The following is a 19,253-nucleotide window of genomic DNA, read 5'->3' on the forward strand; positions in this document are numbered from 1 at the left end:
CGAGCGGTTGGTCGGCGAAACCTGGAAGTAAGTAACTTCCGGGAACGGCGAAGGGCCCACCCGCCGACTGCATTCCTTACCCGGTTTTGACGAGTTCTGCGCTTCCACGCATGCGCAGGATGCATACAGCACCTGCGCGATCCTCCAGGAGCAGCTGGAGCATCGCACAGATGCTAGTACGCATGCGTTGCGCTGCGCGCGTGCACGAGGACGCTGCCGGCCCGTTCCAACCGAACCGGTTGGAATGGGGCGAGGAAACCCACCCCTGGCGCACATACACGTGTACGCATGCATGCGTGTGCATCTGTGCATGTGCAGCAGAGCCCAAAGACCACTGACTGGCGGGATGGCAGGGCAGCACAGCAAGAGGTAAGATTTTCTTCTTTCGTGAGCTTCTGTTTCGCAGCTTGCAGGGAAACAGAAAATCACAAAGAAATGCCACAGAGATCTGACCTGGGGCGACAATGCACATGCCAGCAGAGGGGGCTCTGTGTGCCACCTCTGGCATGCATGCATAGGTTCACCATCATGGACATAGACCTTTTGAGTCTAAGATAAGGGATGCAGTGGCACAGTGGCTTAATGATGCTGGAACTGCCAGCCAGAAATGGTCTGCAATCTGACAGTTCAAGCCCAGCTTCATGAGTTGACATGAGCTCCCATCACTCGATCAATAGTTCCTGCCCACCCAATAGTTTGAAATGTGAGTAGTTAAATGGATAAAATATCAATGAAAAAACAACAACAATCTGCATTTGTGTGTATAGAGAGAGGAAACTGGACCTGGTTGGATGCAAGGCATGAGACACGAGGAGAGGTGAGACCGGCAGAGGAGCCTGGAAGAGTTAGCAAACCAAGAGCCACTAGCTAACTGATGTGAAGTTAGTTCCCCCCCCCAGCAGCGGGGGTGGGTTTCTGTCAGTCACTACTGCCGGTTCACTCATGGCCATGCTGTGCATGCTCTTCATGTGCATGTGCAGTTCAATAAAAATTGCTCTGAGCATGGCAGAAGCAAAAAACAAGATGGCGCCGCCTATGGTGACCCAGGCTACCAAACCAATCCCAGTTCAAACCGGTCTGAACTGGTAGGAACCCACCACTGCCCCGCAGTGCAACCAAAGATAGATGCACAAGCATCAAACAGAATGAACTAGCAATCTAGGCTGTCAGAACTGCATTGTATTTAGCATTTGTAGATTCCCTGACATTGTATGCCATAGGCTAAATAAATAAAAAGTCAAAGATTCATGCTTACTTAATTAGTTATTAAATGCGTCTTTGAAAAGCATGCCACAGAATGAGCAAGTGAGCACAGCAATGGTGGGTTGCAGGCAGTACACCCCGGTGCGGGCATACCGGTGCTTGCCGGGAGCACTGTGTACCATTCTGGTACAGTGCTCCGGAGGGCCCACCCTCACCTGTATTTGAATTCTTCAGTGCTTCTGTGCACGGAGTGTACGGTGTCTGCACAATGCTCCGCCGAGCAGCTGGAGCGTTGCAGAGGCATCGCAGGAGGTAAGGATGCATGCATACGTTCATGTGGTGGATGCCGTGGCCCACTGCACCGTACCAGTTGCAACGGGATCCTGAACCCACCACTGGAGCACAGACAAAATATTTTATTTAATTGTAACTTTAATCTGATCTGAGTTAAATGCAGTTAACTGTATTGCCTATTGTGTATCAACACAGAGTCCCGATGGGAGTGGGCGGCATACAAATTTTAATAAACCTTAATAAACCTTAAACCTTTCTGTCCTATTAAATGGCAGTGGCAAACCTATGAGGTCCCCAAGTGTTACAGTCTACTGTATTCTTTGATTGTTTGGGGAGACCTTAAATGCTACCTTCATTCTCGTTATATGAAATAACAACAATAATGTATATGATACAGTTCATGATTTTTAAATGAAGAAGCCCCAGATTTAATTTCTTTTATACTGTCCTTTTGGGGTATTTTTGTTTGTTTTGCATCTACACTTCAAATTTCACCTGAACTTACATCCTGACCCTATTATGCTATTTAAAAAAAATCCTGAGTGATTTAATCAATATGTACTTCTACTGCACTATCAATTTGGGAAAATCCTATTAATCACATTCATGTTTGTTTGTTTCACACTTATAGAAAAAGCTAGCCTGTCAATACTAAATTATCAGTGTAGTAACATGTGTTTAACTAAACACCCTTATCTATTAAACTGTATTACCTGTCATGCTTCTGTTGATTAACCAAAAGTAAACAGCAACGGATTCAGTGTTTACTGTTAATTGATTGGCAATGTTATGGCTATTTCCCTAAATACAAAACTCACTGCAAGAAAAAGATCTAAAATACCCACAAGAAAAAAAAAACTGTGTATCTGTGCCAGTGTCCATGTCTGCTTTTCAAAGTCCAAGCTTCTACTGAATGACAAAAAAAATGAATTATCAAGTAGTTTATAAGAATTAAGTACATAATACTTTTACTAAACACCAGTAGAAAACAGAAATGGAAGAAAATCTAAAACTTTCTCTGTTCAATATATCCCTAATCTAACATAATCGGCAAATTATTCCAAATTATGTTTTTAACCTAATTCTTCAACCAAGATTTTAGTCATCTTTACAGCAACCAAGTAACTTCACACTATTTTACAAAATTGTTCCAGAACTTGCAAATAACCTAAATTAATTTTAGAATTGCTCATATCTCCCTTGAAACTTTGTAAAACATTAGAAGAAAATCAGAAATGATAAATTATTTTCTTTTTATTTGGAGGTCTCATGGCAGGGGTGGGTTTCAACCAGTTCGCGGCGGTCCCCACGAACCGGTTGATTGGTGAACCCGGAAGTAAGTAACTTCCGGGAACGGCGAAGGCCTACCCGCCCGCCCGCGTTCCTTACCCGGTTTTGATGAGTTCTGCGCTTCGACGCATGCGCAAGACGCATACAGCGCCTGCGCGATCCTCCAGGAGCAGCTGGAGCATCGCACAGACGTTAGTACGCATGCGTGCACTGCACGCGTGCACGAGGACGCCGCCGGCCCGTTCCAACTGAACCAGTTGGAACAGGGCGAGAAACCCACCCCTGTCTCATGGATATCATGGGAATGTGACAGCTAATAAATTAAAATAAATAAATAAATGCCATCTTGGTGGGGGGGAGGGTGTCTTAGGCAATATAATACCCACAGGCTCTGTAGTATTGACTCCAAAGTAATTGTCATTTTCATCAATAAAGTCTCTGTTTTAAATACAGACTTCCAGGGAAGAATGGTGGGCTGAAGACAACTTGTGAAAAATAGAGTCAACATTTGCAGCAAGAGACAGGGCTGCCAAGTAGTTTGCTTCTTTGATTCTCTCAGGATAAAGAAGGGATGTGACATAACCCAAGCTGCATTCCATATGGTTACTTTTCACAAGGAAAATGAAAGCAGGGTCTCTCTCTCCAGAAGGTGGAAGAACCAAGAGCTGAGAGAATTTGCCAACCATCAACAGAGTCTTTTCAAATGATACCTCTTTTGCTAACTATTTTTGGAAATTTGCCTATTTATTGCTTTCAAGAAGTTATACACACCTTCAAAATGACAGGTCTGGAAATATACCAAGTTAGTGCTTTCAATCCTTAATATAAGATAATGAAAATGTATTTATATAGTTTTTGATAATTTAAAATAAACAGCAAAAAAAAAAAACCAAGACAATGTTTTGACTTTAGAAAGTTTTAAATGAGGACTTCTGGCTGATGACGTGGTGAGATCAGACGTAAGGAGTGGGTCTCCACACTCCCGCATCGAGTTCTCCCCATTGGGAGGGCTCCTAAAGGAGCTAAAGCCACCCTCTAGGGGTGGTGAAGAAAAGAGGTGCGCCCTGCAGGTCGTGGAGAGCAGCAATTCTTCTGCTTGCCCCAGGGCTTCTTCCCTCTCATCCATGAAAAGAAGAGGCATCCATCATGGCTGCCATGAAGCTGGGACAGCCAAGGCAAAAAATAAATGTGCAGGAGTGGTGTAGATGAACAGTGACTAGAGCTGGGTGATAAGATTCCTTTTTTATTTAGACCCTAACCTAAAAAAGAGGAAAATCCAGGAAAAAGAGACTCTTAGAATTATTTCTTAAAGTGGTAAACAACCATAGAGAGAAAAATCCTAGACCCATAAGGAAGGAACTAAGGGGAGAAAAGCTAAAGACCTTTTAAAACATAGAAAATTGGATTTTTAAACTGGGTAGGTGTTGTTTTGGAAAGGCATTATAAAATGCTGGAACTATCTACTTGAATAGCCGACTTTGCTTTTAGAAAATGAACTAAAATTGGATTAATCAATTTATCAGACTTGAAACCATGCTGAAGCCTAAGCTGAGGATGTTATCTACTGGTGAATGGAAAATATACCATTACCTTACAAGCCTAGGAAAATTCCTGATAAGAGAAATAAACAACATTCATCAGGAGGACTGTGGTGATACTTACTGTTATATAACTGTTCTGACCCCTCTCCATACGGTGAATCATGCCGACACAAGATTACTGTTAGCCAATTTATTCACAGTAATTAACTCACAGACAAGACTTTGGCAGCAACCCAGACTTCCACAGATAAGAAATACATACAAGAGCTTCTCCAGCTTAGTATAACGGTTGTGTCCTGCAAAAGGTCTCCTTCCAAAGTCTCTTCTTATAGACTCTCTTGGGAGGAGCCTAATCTCAACCACCTGGGCCCAATTATCTTCTATGTTTCCATAATTGCTGCCGGCGCTTATCAGCCCGTCTCTGCCTGGCGTCCAGGACCAACTCCCTTAGCTCCTCCCCACTGCTCCAGGGCCTGACGTCTTCACCACTGCTCCAAGGCCTGATGTCAGGGACAAACTCCCTTTGGCTTTCACCGCTGCTCCATGCCTCAGGTGCCTCCTGGTGGCCAACCAGCCTCTCTGGTCCCTGCTTGGAGTCTGAACCCTGCCCAGGGTCCTCCACATCTTCCAGAGCCGACTCATAGGGTCCCTCGCTATCGGAGTCTTTCGGCAGCTCCAACAGCTCCTACTGGGCCACAACATATAACTATCTACTTTATGATTACTGGAGACTCTATTGTGAGAATAAGGAAGACTGTTAAGTAAAATAAAGTGACTTTTGATTTGTAGAAACTGCCTGGACTACTTAAATGGAATTGATTAATAATCCTGAGATATAAAGAACTATGAGTATTGAACCTTTTGAGGAGCAACATTGGACTTGAATACATTGTTTTTGGACTATTGAGTAAGAGCAGGACTGACTAAAATAAGATGCTTCATCAGGGGGAAATGAGTGAGATTTCAAAAGAAATGATGTTGATGTTTCAAAGCTTTAGCGATACCATGACAAGAATCACAGAGAAGATTGCAAGGCATAAATGGGAAAATGAAAAATATCCTACAATTGATAAAGAATGAAGAACAAAGTGTCCAGGAAAGAGAGGAGACAGCAGAAAGAATGCAGGAAAAGATAGAACAGACAAACCAGAAAATAAAGCAAAGAGATGAGAAGGAGAAGATGATACATATAATAATGACTAATAAAATAAACCAAGGGGAAAATACTTTAAAAGATTTAAAAATGAAATTGGATAACTTGGAGGATACTTTTGAAAGAGAGATAGGGGTTTGGGTAGACACTCTGGACACCTGGCAGCTTAGGAGGATAGAGATGGGAGAAATATTCAGACTGAATGGTGAAGACACAGATGCTAATAGAGACGAATATTCAAGAGAGGAGTATGGGAGGCAAGCTAAAAAAACGAATAAGAATTGAAGTATTAAAATGGGCAAGAGCTGATGGATAGAAAGGAATTTTTTTCTTCTTTTTCTTTTTTTTCTAATATAATAATGGCCTGATTAAAAACTAGAATAGAGGTAGAAATAAGAATATGCATCTTTATATAAAGCACTAGTTAGATGGAAAGATTGGAAGTTGAAAATGGCATTATAAGGTATGTTTAAATAATAGGATGATTGGTACTAGAATGGCATATTATGACATTGAATAACCAAATAATGAAGGACTATGTCTTAATTTAAACATGTATAACACTAGGATTAGTAATAATGGCCTGACTAGAAGCTAGAATAGAGGTAGAAATAAGAAATAGGGTAAATATTAGCAGATATAATTTTTATATAATAGAATATTAGTAATAATTAGATGGAAAGATTAGAGGTTGAAAGATGGTATTACTATGTATGCTTAATAATATAATTGGCATTTAAATTGAACATTGAATATTGAATAACTACTCTAAAACAAACTTGTATATCAATACTAGGATTATATAAATTTGATTATTATTATTATTACTATTACACAATACAATGTATCACAGCGGCCAGTTGTTTTGCCGGATTTGGCATTGGTTACTACTCGGGCCCCACCCAGGGGCCTAGGACGTCGTAACGTATTTTCGTAATATGCGTGCAGATCCAAGCAGTGCGGCTTTTTGCATTTGACTGATTATTATTATTATTATTATTATTATTGTTGTTGTTGTACAATTGTATCACAGCGGCCAGTTGTTTCGCCGGATTTGGCATTGGTTACTAGTCGGGCCCCACCCAGGGGCCTAGGACGTCGTAACGTATTTTCGTAATATGCGTGCAGATCCAAGCAGTGCGGCTTTTTGCATTTGACTGATGGTGATTTTGTCAATTTTTAACTGTTTTAAATGTAATTCCAGTGCTTTTGGAATAGCACCCAGTGTGCCAATTACCACTGGAATTACCACTGCTTACCATTATTATTATTATTATTATTATTATTATTATTATTATTATTATTATTATGTTAATCTTTGGTGAGATTCACAGCCTTTGGGGCTGGTTCGTAGCTCAACAGCTCGAGTCCTAACCAAGGACCTAGGAACTGTTAAGGTAACATCGGATATAAGCTGTTCCAAGTAGGGTGGTTTTTTGTAGAGTCAGAATGTTCAAGTCTGATAAATTTAAAATTTCCAAATAGCGTGGTAGCCCTTTAGGTATTGCTCCAAGAGCTCCAATTACAATCGGGACAACACACGATTTCTTTTTCCACAGTCGCTCAACTTCAATTTGCAAGTCCCGGTACTTTGTGATTTTTTCTTGCTGTTTATCTTCAATTCGTGCATCTCCAGACATTGCAATGTCAATAAACCATACTTTTTTCTTTTCAACTATTGTTATGTCAGGTGTGTTGTGGGCCAAGTGCCTGTCAGTCTGAATTCTGAAATCCCACAAGATCTTGACTTTCTCATTCTCTAAAACTTTCTGAATCTGATGTTCCCAGTGGTTTTTGCTGTACTCAGATCCAAACTTTTGGCACAATTTCCAGTGAATGATCTTAGCAACGTGGTCAAGGTGTTGTAGATAGTCAGTTTGTGAAATTTTGCTGCACCCACTGATCAACTGGTTGTTGTTGTTGTTGTTGTTGTTGTTGTTGTTGTTGTTATTAATTGATGTTTGAATCAAAATCAAGTATACCCAGAGACCACACTGTTCATGTATTGTTGTTGATGTATATTTAAAAATAAAAATCCAATAACACTTTTTAAAAGTTTTAAATGGATTAAGGGCTCAGAAAACATTGGAATACTGGACTCTGAAAATTAATGTTTTGTAATTCATTTTAAAGAATAAATGTATTTTTATGGGAAAGAAGATTTGTTTGGTATTGGAGGCATACAAGACAAGCAACTTATAATAGCATAGATAGTTTTGAGGAATTGCATTGGGATTTTGAATCGATAAGGTCAGCTATGTTGTATTTTTTTAGGCTTATGCTATTCCCAGAAGAAGTTGTTACAGAAAAAGTTATCTAGCAAACTATAGCTGAGAACAACTTGAAAAAAACTTGGGCGGGGGGTATTCATCATCTGTGAAAAGACAAACAACAAACTGAATGAGGCTTTAAAAATTAAGGTGGAAATGAAAATGATAATCCCAGGGAGCAACTGGAATAATTTCTTTTTGCTTGATTTACAAAAAAAAGCTGTTTAAAGTGTTGAACAAAATTTGAAACAAAGATCAAATCATACGCAAGATTGGTTTATATAAAAAGGAGTACAAAGTTGGTTTATTTGACCGGGGTGAAAATGGGATATGTTGCTTTTGTGATTTGCTAACATCTGAACTGGAAAAATGTTGTATTGGATCTGTACATTTCATTGTCATTAAGTTTTCCATTTGATCATTGCTAAATTCAAATTTCATTTGATCATAACAAAATTCATCTTCAATCTTTTTATCCATCTAGTATTCTTATTATACTATTTTTGAACTCCCCATAGATCTTTCCAAAACTGGATTGTTCCCTTTTTGTCTGATATTCAATTTTCAGAATTTCTTTTACCTTTTGGTAGAATTGCCTCTATTCCCAATATAATAGCTGATGTTTCTTAAATGGGATGATTCATGTCTCATAGCATTCGATTTTCCCAATTGTTGCTTGTACTTGGTTTATGATTTCCAAATCACCTTTATTTTTTCTGGTGCCAAGCCAATCTCTTTTTATTAGGCTTGTCCTGATCCTTGCATTCTTCAGTTTTTGCTCTTTCATGTTTTTTAAATTACTTGCAACTGATCTTATTTTTTTTATCTTTGCCTCCAATGTGTTCTTCCACTTGGCATTAAATATGATCTTGATTTTGGTTTTCTAATTTCAGTACTCAGTTCTTCTGTAGTCACCACATGACTTGTTTTTTCAATAAATGTTATTTTAATCTTTAAGGTAAAGGTAAGGTAAAGGTTCCTCTCGCACATATGTGCTAGTCGCTCCCGACTCTAGAGGGAAATGCTTATCTACCTCCATTTCAAAGTCAAAGAGCCAGCGCTGTCCGAAGACATCTCCATGGTCATGTCGCCGGCATGACTAAACGCTGAAGGTCATGGAGCGCTGTTACCTTCTCACCAAAGGTGCTCCCTATTTTTCTACTTGCATTTTTTACATGCTTTCAAACTGCTAGGTTGGCAGAAGCTGGGACAAGAAATGGGAGCTCACTCTGTTATGCGGCGCTAGGGATTCAAACCACCGAACTGCCGATCTTTCTGATCAACAAGCTCAGCGTCTTATCCACTGAGCCACCACATTCCTTATTATTTTAATCTTTATAAACACCTTATTCATATCCTTTCTTATAGGTATCAGGTGATTTTTAAAACAGTGTAAGTATGGATCTAATCCCCAAAATATGTTTTCTTTTCACTAGGTATTTACAGTAATTGATGTTTCCAAATACATACAATGGAAAGGAGATGCAACAATTTGATGTTGAATAATAGCCAGTATAAAAAAAAAACCTGGAGAAATCCTGTTGATATGATGGCACAACTATATTAACCAAACAATGTCAATCTACACTCTGCATGGAGAATAAATATCTCACATTAGGATAAACATCTCACACCTTGTGTGCCATCCAAATTCCCGGAAATTGCTGAAAAATAGGCTGTCTATCTCAAGGGCATCCAGGTTAAAAAAAAAGACTCTGCAAACCATTTAAAAAAATTTTCATTACAAGATTTCATTAGGACAAAAAAATAATCTTTAAAATTAGGCTTCGGCACATCCCTAAATTAAAAAAGTTATACAGCTATCTAAAAAGTTTTAAACTTTAGTGGAGCATAGCTATTAGCGTGGTAGAGAATCTATTTTTAAAGCTACATTGTCATCTATTGTTTTACATTATTCCATTCACAACCACTGCCAGCTGTCAAATTAGCAATGTAATTCATTTTAAAAATCATTAGAGCCTAACACATTCTGACAAGCAAACGTGAGGAATACTAACAGAAGAATGGAACAAACATGGGGAAAAAATGTGATTCTGTTTGGGCTTTTTCAACCTTGTGAGACTGTTATCACAAAAGAAGCAGAATGTTAATTTTTTACTCCCCTCCTTAATAATTCTACCTGAATTTTAAAAGGAAATGAAGTAAAGACAAAGAAAAAACCATCAATAAAAATTAACTGAAGTATTTAAAAAATACTTCGTAGGGTCTTGGGGGGGGGGCTTCGAAAATTGCAGCAATGGGTTCGCTGCCCTATTGCTAGGTGGGCGTGGCCATGGTGGGCGTGGCCTGGTCGGCCTCCTGTACCATGGCAGGGGGGACGTTTTTCTCCCTCCCCAGGCTCCGGAGGCTTTCCTCGAGCCTCTGGGAGGGCAAAAACTCCCCTGGGCTCCAGAGGCCCTCCAGGGGCTGGAAACAGGCCCATTTCAGGACTTCCGGAATTTCTAGTAGGCCTGTTTTCCCCCCTTCCCGAGCCTTCACACGGGCCCTGCGCTTACCTGGCATGATGAACAAGTCGCGTGGAGACTCCTAGGAGGGGAGGGTGGAGTGGGAGGGGTGGGAGGGGCCAGCCAGCAGTGGGATTTGGGGGTTTGCCAAACCGCATAGAATCTTCGCTAGAGGATTGCCCGAACCTGTGCAAACCCCCAGCAGCCCACGCTTGGTAGGGTCACACTTGTTGCTTTCCCATTACCCCCCCCCCCCAAAAAAAAAACCTGATTAAAAATAAACCTTTTGAGCGTAGTAAAGTCAATAAAAAAGTTTTGTTCCTATTTCAAGTATTGGGAGGCAATATGATTATACAGAGAGAATGAAGGAGAGGGAGAGGAGAGGGAATTAAGTGGGGAGATGATACTCCTCCAAACATCCCCATTAGAAAGCAAGGATCACTGACAGAATATCCCAGCAGGCATAATAGAATATCCCTGTTTTCTTATGCCCTAATCTGGCCTTGCTAGTAAAATAGAAAGAAGCCTTCTGCAAAAGGATGAAGAAACAAAACGAATAAAACCCTGAGGTTCTGGGCCTGTAGCCTGACCTAGTTGGAAAACATATATCTAAAGAAAGATTTTTTTAAAAAAAATTATAAATATCACAGTGGAATAACAGGTAGATTCTTTATTTTGCTGCAAAACAATTATTGTCCCTTCTTGCAGCTAGAGTTAACCTTCTTTTCTTCCTTCTGGAGGTTTTTCTATCCCCCCCCCCCCCCGAAAAATGAAATGTTTAACTTGGATCCCCATTAAGTCAGATTCTGAATATGGGAAATCTTTCATTTATTTATTTTTCCTAAAAATGTCAAACCAATGCGTGAGCAGTGTGGCACCTGAGCACCATACGTTCCAATGCAAACAAAATTGATCAGATTAAATATTATTATTACATTCAATCAACTTATATAATTCCCATAACAATATACATCTATTATTAGGTTACAATCTTTCATTATTTAATTATTCTACCTGTTTCTCATGATTACTTTCATTTTATCAAATAAAAATATAGTACATTAATATTCCCTTTATTTCTATCACTTAGTCTAGCTTTTAATAATATTACCCTGTAAAGAGCTTTTTCCTTCTTTCCTGTCTAACTTCTAATCACGTTACCTGCCTACAAAAAGAGAAAGAAAAAAGCATAGAGAAGGAGAGAGGGGGGGAAACAATCCAAAAACAGCAACCAGGAAAAGAAATCATCCTTCCAATCATCACTTTCCTGCTTTATACTTTAATTGCTATGCTTTTAAAGTTGGCGGGGGGCAAGTCAAAGTTGGGGGGGGGGACAAGTCAAATCAGCAATAAAAAAGGAAACAAGAGAACTCAACTACCCATAATCTCTTGCCCGCTTTGACACCTCAGTTGCTATGCTTTTTTTTTTTTTTTTTTTGACCTGTCTCTCCCACTGAATATGGGAAATCTATTCCTGGTCCTTACCCTGGTTTTAGCAACAAAAAATATTTGATCATGCTGAAAGGAGAAGAGAGGAAATTCAGCCTTATTGGTTTTCTGCATGTTTCAGCAGCTTTTAATCTATCTGATCATGCTATTCATTGATAAGAGTTCTTCCTTGGCCTGATAACAAGCAATTATGGGTAAAGAATTTACAGTTGTAGACTCCCCTGTAAAGCTAGGAGAAAAAGAATACTGTAATTAGAAAGTCTTATGCGCAGAGATATACTGATTCTAAATTGACAATAACTCACTTGCAGTAATTCTTATATCAATAATGCTTTCATCTAAATAAAAGCTTGCTAAAGAGAATTTTAGGAGATTCATGATTGGAAAGAATCACGTTTTTATTCAGGTCTGACACTCTCACAATAGCTGATCAGTTGGAGGCTAGATGAAACAACCTTAGGACCACACGCATTAGGATTTCAAGATCTAATATCTAGCAATGAAGAATCAATCTGCACACACAAAAAAACCATAAAATAGACCCACACATTGGGCTTAATATTTATGAGCCACGGTGGCACAGTGGTTAGAGTGCAGTACTGCAGGCTATTTCTGCTGACTGCCTGCTGCCTCCAGTTTGGCAGTTCGAATCTTACCAGGCTCAAGGTTCACTCAGCCTTCCATCCTTCCAAGGTGGGTAAAAGGAGGACCCAAATTATTGGGAGTGGGGGCAATATGCTGACTCTGTAAACTGCTTAGAGAGGTCTGTAAAGTGGTATATAAGTCTAATTGCTATTGCTATCTAAAACAAGCTTGAGAGAGGTAAAAATCAGGTTGGATCAATGGTTGCATGAGCAGTCTTGAAAGCAGGAAAAAGTTCAGTACATGTCCGAGTCTATACTTCCTGTTTATAGCTTAAATAAAATATAGAGATATCTTGGATTCTTATTTTTTCTGTTTATAGCTTACAATAAAATATAGAGATATCTTGGATTCTTATTTTTCTAAGTCATGAGATGTGCCCTAGAGTATTGCAGGCAAACTCTGTCCACAGCCTGGAGTTCGATCCTGATGGGACTCAAGGTTGACTCAGCCCTCCATCCTTCTGAGGTCAGTAAAATGAGAACCCAGATTGTTGGGGGAAATATGCTGATATTGTAACCTGCCCAGAGGGTGCTTTAAAGCACAATGGGACAATACGTCTAAGTGCTATTGCTATGTGCAAATCTGTGAATGTTGCACTCAGAAGACAGCACGAAGACATCTGTTCACACTTTACCTTCTGCTTTGTGACCAGACTCCATTCATCCTGCATCTTAGCAGTAGCTCTTACTCCCACCGTTAACATTTTTAAAACTGCTAGACATTTCTGTGATTTACCAAAACGGCGTTCCTCCAAGGAGAAAACAGCATTCTTACCTTGTCTTTATTTTCAGAGCCAGAGGCTTCAAGTTTGGTTCGGATCACGAAAGGGGTGGACAGTCTCACGAGGACACGTTCAAACACGGCTGCAATCTTAGGGGAAACAATTTCAAAGCAGTCCTGGAACTTCAACGTCTTATGAACCTCACACTTCAGCTGCTTCCTCAGTCCTTCACCCAGCTGCAGGACCAACATGCTGGGATCAAACATCAGATGGAAAGGAAAAGCACGGCAGAAGGTGTTAATGCTTATCCTCAGATCTGAGGGGGATTGAGATGTCCCCAGAGGAAGCGCGTTTGTGATCTTTGCGTTTTCACGCTCTTTGATAATAAAAGTGAGACAGCTGCAGTTGCCTGGGTTTAGGTCCTCAGAACATAGCTTATCATTTACTATCTGTTCCACTTCAACGTCCAATTGGTAGATCTTCCTTGCTGCTGCCTTCACCATACCCATCATGGCAAACCCAACAATCTGATGGGGATGGAAGTAGTGAAGCATAAGGTTGCCTTCAGGGAGCTCTTTGCATAGGAAAGAAGGAGATTCTGAAGTGACCTGCCTCCCAAACGAAGTCCTTATGTGCTCCAGCAAAGCATCGAAGCCGTTAAAAAAATCTTGCAAGGTGCTGCCCACAGCTCGAAGAACTCTCTCATTCTCACTGAAGCAGATGTTGAAGAATTCGGCCCCGAATTTCTCTTGTAGCTCCTCAAACTTTAAACCTGGAATAGGCATAAGTCAGTGTGAAATCACAACGTCAATGATCCTGGGAGAGGCAAATGTTTTGGAAAAGGCATCAATCTGGTAAGCTAGTGATAGACCCGTGATGGCGAACCTATGGCATGCGGAGCCATTTCTGACAGGCGTTGCCCTGTCAGCTCCAGCACGCATGTGTGTGCTGGCCAGCTGATTTTTGGCCTTCGTTTTTGACCATTTTTTGCCTCTGAAGGCTTCCCTGAACCCTCCGGAGGCCGAAACAGCGCCCAGCATCCAAACCAAAAATTTGGGAACTGACTTCCGGGTTGTGTGTTGGGCTGTTTTTCACCTTCCGGAGACTTCAGGAAAGTCTCCTGAAGCCTCTGGAGGGAGAAAAACAGCCAAACGGGCAACCCAGAAGTCTGTTTCCAAACTTCTGGTTTGTGTGTTGGGCCATTTTTCGCCCTCCCCAGGCTCCTAGAAAGCCTCTGTAGCCTGGGGAGGGCAAAAACGGACCTACTGGGCCCACAAGAAGGTGAGAAACAGACCATTTCCAGCCTCCAGAGGGCCTCCGGTGGAGGTGAGGCCATTTTTGCCCTCCCCAGGCTCCTAGAAAGCCTCTGGAGCCTGTGGGGGTTGAAAAATGGACCTACCGGGTACAGCGGAATTTGGAAAATGGGCCATTTCCAGGCTCCGGAGGGGGTGGGCGAGGCCATTTTCACCCTCCCCAGGCTCCAAGAAAGCCATGCACACATGCATGGGGCAGCGAGGGAGAGTCACATATGCATGCGCAGGGGCATGGCGTAGGGTGGACATTAAATTATGGGGGTGGGCATGTGAGCGCACGCGCGCTTTGGCAGCCAAGGCGAAAAAGTTTTGCCATTCCTGTGATAGATCTTTGGGAGGAGAGTCTACTCAGGGGTGTCAAATTCGATTTCATTGAGGGCTGGGGGGACAGGGTAGGTGTGGCCAGGGTGGGCATGGTCAGCTTGACGTCACTCATATCAAGGGTGGAGGCTGTGCTGGCCCAAGCACTCTGTCAGCAAATTCCTGAGCTCTGTTTTCAGCTGCAACAGCCTCCTGCAACCCTACTGCCAGCGCAAAGGGAGATCAGGTGGGCTGCACGTGGCCCTCCTTGAGCTCTATTTTTGATGGCAGAGGCACTGCAGGTCAGTCTTTTACTGTTTCCAGGACAACTCCATGGGCTAGATCTAAGCACCCCATGGGCCGAATACAGCCCCCAGGCCTTGAGTTTGAAATCCCTGCTCTAACTGTATACAAATTTATCAAAGAATGGGACATTTAAAATGAGTCAGTACCTAGACGTATTACAGAACTTGTAGGCCCCAAACGGCTGTGTTTAGATGGCCCAGCTTTATTCACAGAATGAATAAAATGGGGTAAGCAAGCAGTTATTGTGAGAGATGGCTTTTGAAGTAGGAAATAGTAAAAAGTGAATAGCAATCACGTACGTACAGCATCTTAAAAAGACCTTATCTCTGATATATTCAATAACAGGAAGCAGAAATCAACATTGAGACAAATCAGTTATTAATATAATGAATAAAGCTAGTATTAGTTGCATTTAGCTATTGCAGATTAAAGTCCTTAGAGGTAACGGTACTGGAAAACACACAATCCAAATGTATAGTTCTCCGGATGTTCAAAATGGGAAATGCAAACATTTTTCTCACCATCAAAATAATGCTGCAAAACATAAGCCATTGATTTTCCATGTACAAGTATTCCAATAAAAATATTTCAGTGCATAATTTAGACTATGGCTGAACAGCCTAAATTGTGTTATTATTAATATTAACATCACATTAACAGAGCAATCTAGTGTTTGTCGACATAATTTATGTTGGCCACTACATGAAATTAAGCCATAGTTAACAACATTGAACTTTATGAGGTCAGTTCCTGAATTACAAGCTACCCTTTGCAAACAAAATGTTTTATATGTGTACCAGGCCAGTGGTAATAGCATAATGTTTATTAATTTTACTATTTAACATACTAAATAGCTTCTTTTAAACTGCATTTCAAAACCTGCATATTAGAGTTTACCATTCCATAGTGAGCATTAGTAAGATAAAAGTTTGCCAGAGGTGTGTGTGTGTGTGTGTGTGTGTGTGTGTTGGAAGATTTATCCAATATCACCACACAGAGGCACCTAATCTAATCTTTTTTCAGCAAAATTTGGAATTATTCACACATCAAAGTTCTACCCACATATGCACAGATTTACAGCAGGGATTGTAAAACTCCTGAGGTTAAATAAACTAAGTTGATCACTGAAATATTCAATTTCCTTTGCAATATTACTGGAGGGAAAAAGCTTATTTGATCAAAAATGTACTCACTTAAAAATGTAAATGCAGGAAGCAAATAAGCTCCTAGGATATTTGCAAACAGTGAGAATTTCTTTAGACAGCTTTCAAAACAATATGAAGTATACAAAATACAAAGCAATTTATTTGTTGATGATCTAGTGACTTGTAGATTTCTAGGAAAGCATGACCTGAACAATCAAGAAAACTTAAATCAAGACTTTCAAAAGTATTAGCATTTGTGAAGCTCCAGTGGCATCGCTCTTATTGTCATAAAAAAATCATTCAGCATGCATTTGGCAATTCATATGGAAGCAAGTCTGAAGGAAACATCATTCATACTAATACAGGAAATCTAAGGCAGAAGAATAAGCCATTTGGGAGGGAAAAGGATTATTGGAAGAGGTTCAATTACTATGAAAAAGTAAGGGCTTAAGAGAGCATGACAGGTAAGGCTCTTCCCTCTTAAGCTGAAACACAAAAGAGAAATGCCTACTATAAGGATTGAAAGGTGACAAAAGTCTGATTTTTTTTAAAAAAAAGATTTTATTTTCTACATGATCTTTGAGTATTTAGAGCAGGGATTTCAAACTCATGGTCTGCAAGCCAGATGCTTCATATGCTGGCCATGCCCACCCATTTTAGTGATGGGGGGAAAGTCATGATATGTCATGTGACGACAACATGATGGTGTGAGTTTGACACTCTTGATTTAGAGCAACTGCATAGTCTCAGTTAAATTAGGATGAAGGTCAGTTTACTACCACTAATCACTAGAAGAATCATCTTAATAGGACATAATCCTATTAAGCTGCCTTATCTTTGCTTGAACACATTCAGTAAAGTTCTCACCACCTCCTTTATACATTTCACTCTCAACAGCTATTATCATGTTGAATCTTTTATGACAATTCAAAAAGAATGTATCTGCCTATAAACTCAAAATAAATGTTTACTTCCTGAATTCAAGCACATAAAGAACTGTGTCAGGCCTGAAGCCATCTTTTCTTTTGGGTCTTTGCCCTGCCACACTTTCTATTATTCTACTATGCATTTTCTATTGTGGTAAAATGGGAGGGGGGATTGCACAAGTGAGATGCTATGTAGCCATAACAAAATTATTTCTAGAAAGCCAAGGTCATCCTTTGTCTCGGCACCTCTGCATCTGACCAGAACTGGATGGGTGGAATTGCCAGCATGGCAGTGGAAGATTGGACCATGTGATGGACTTGTGGGTGTGGGGGCAAGATCTTGAACTTTCAACTGGTTGGGGAAAACCAGGAAGCTTTCAGATTCGGATTTTCCCAGATGTGTCAACATGGCTCTCTTAATAAATTGGAACTTTGAGCAATACTTTGCCTTGGACTCTGATTTACTTTTGGATGCTATTTGGAATCCTGACAAACTGGTTACGGAATTCTACTGATTTAAGAATTGCATCAGTTCCCCTCCCAGTCAACTTTGAAAGAGATGGATCAAAATGTAATTGATAAATAAACAAAAACAATTTTTCTTAAGTCTAACATCTTTTTGTACCATTTAGCTTCTAGCTATTTCAAGGAGTTTCTATCTGTAAACATAGTGATAGAAATGCCGAGAAATAAGCATAGTATTTAAAACACATCTGAGAATTCAGAATTTTTAGAAACTATGCTTTTATTAATATAGCCTAAAATTCCATTTTCTTGGCTTTTTTTTGCAGGCATGTCATACCAAAAGTTATTTATTTGTTTGTATGTTTACTGTTTATTTATTAAATTTATACACCGCCCATCTCATTTTGAAGAGACTGTGGGTAGTATATAGGAAATTAGTGTTCTATTTGTCATTACTTACCAATCCAGAATCCTTTTCATCTGTGCTATACACTTTTGAGTCATCTGCAAATGTATTATTTCTCTCCACCTCCTCATGCAAATCATCATTAAAATGAAGTGTACCAAGCACACAATTGATAGTCTTTAACTTTCTCTGAAGAGGACTTGTTGAGAATTAAGTACAATCTCTGAGTCAGCTATGTAGCCACTTAATTGCAATACTATCCAACCCAAATTTATTCAGCTTGCATGTCAGAATTCCTACATTTAAATTGCTTAATCTGAATGGAAACAAACTGCTTAGCTACCCAGATATTTCCAAGCAAAAGTCAAAGAGTGCAGACTAGACCGCTGTAAGTAAAAGAAGTGAAATTCAAAACTGTTCTAAACTAACATAGCGTCTATGGGAAATAATAATAATTATAGTACCAAGAATATTTGCTGTACGCTGGAGAATTCCTGAGACATCTTCAGTTTCATCATTGCCAGAATGGTCTGCATAGGAGCATCGGTTGGAAATATTATGGAAATTCTTTTCAGCATCTCTGTAACTAGAAAGAAACATATAATCGGTGGTGTATGATAGCAAAACAAAGACCATCTGAAAGCACCTAAGTGAAACAGATAAACATTTGAAGCAATCTGAGGAAGAATGATCATTCTTTTTGAAAACATATAATCTAATCAGGGGTGGGCTTCCAAAATTTTAGCAAGGGGTTTTCTGCCTGGTTGCTGGGTGGGCGTGGCCATGGTGGGTGTGGCCTAGTCAGGCTCCTGCATCACGGAGGATGAGAGGGGCATTTTGCCCTCCCCGGGCTCCAGAGGGTTTCCTTGAGCCTTGGGGCTCCAGAGGCCCCTCTGGGGGTGGAAACGGGCCTGTTTTCGGCCTTCCCGAACCTCTGTAGGCCTGTTTGTTGCCCTCCCTGAGCCTCTGTGCACACCATACTTTTACCTGCATTCAAAACGGGCCACGTGAGGACTCCTGGGAGGGGAGGGGCAGAGGTGGCAGGGCCAGCCAGGAGTGGAATTTGGGGGTTCTCTAAACTTCACAAAATCTTAGCTAGAGTTTCTCCCAAATCCCTGCGAACCTCCAGCAGCCCACCCCTGAAATACAGAGTTTATCAACCTTGGCAACTTGAAGATATGTGAACATCAAACTCCTAGAGTTCTGAGTGTTGAAGTCCACATAACTTCAAGCTGCAAAGGCTGAGAAAGACTGATCTAATAGTTCCATCTTTTTTATGGAAATGGACCAGCAATCAGATGCGACAAGCAAGAAAGCAGAATCTGCAGATCCAAATTTGTGCACAGATTGTGTAACGTTAT

The 19,253-nt window shown here is 40.4% G+C and overlaps 1 protein-coding gene across 1 annotated transcript in view; it reads right to left on the reverse strand.

Moving 5' to 3' along the window:
- Positions 1-19,253, reverse strand: part of GUCY1A2 (guanylate cyclase 1 soluble subunit alpha 2) — a 241,801-nt gene that overhangs the window by 192,002 nt on the left and 30,546 nt on the right. Inside the window, exons 3-4 of the mRNA XM_032220051.1 lie at positions 18,357-18,478; positions 13,085-13,803 (exon numbers count right to left, since the gene is read on the reverse strand). Of these exons, the coding sequence (XP_032075942.1) occupies positions 13,085-13,803; positions 18,357-18,478 (841 nt within the window). The remainder of the gene's footprint in view (positions 1-13,084; positions 13,804-18,356; positions 18,479-19,253) is intronic.

This window comes from Thamnophis elegans, chromosome 6 (genome assembly GCF_009769535.1).
Source record: "Thamnophis elegans isolate rThaEle1 chromosome 6, rThaEle1.pri, whole genome shotgun sequence".
NCBI lineage: Eukaryota > Metazoa > Chordata > Lepidosauria > Squamata > Colubridae > Thamnophis > Thamnophis elegans.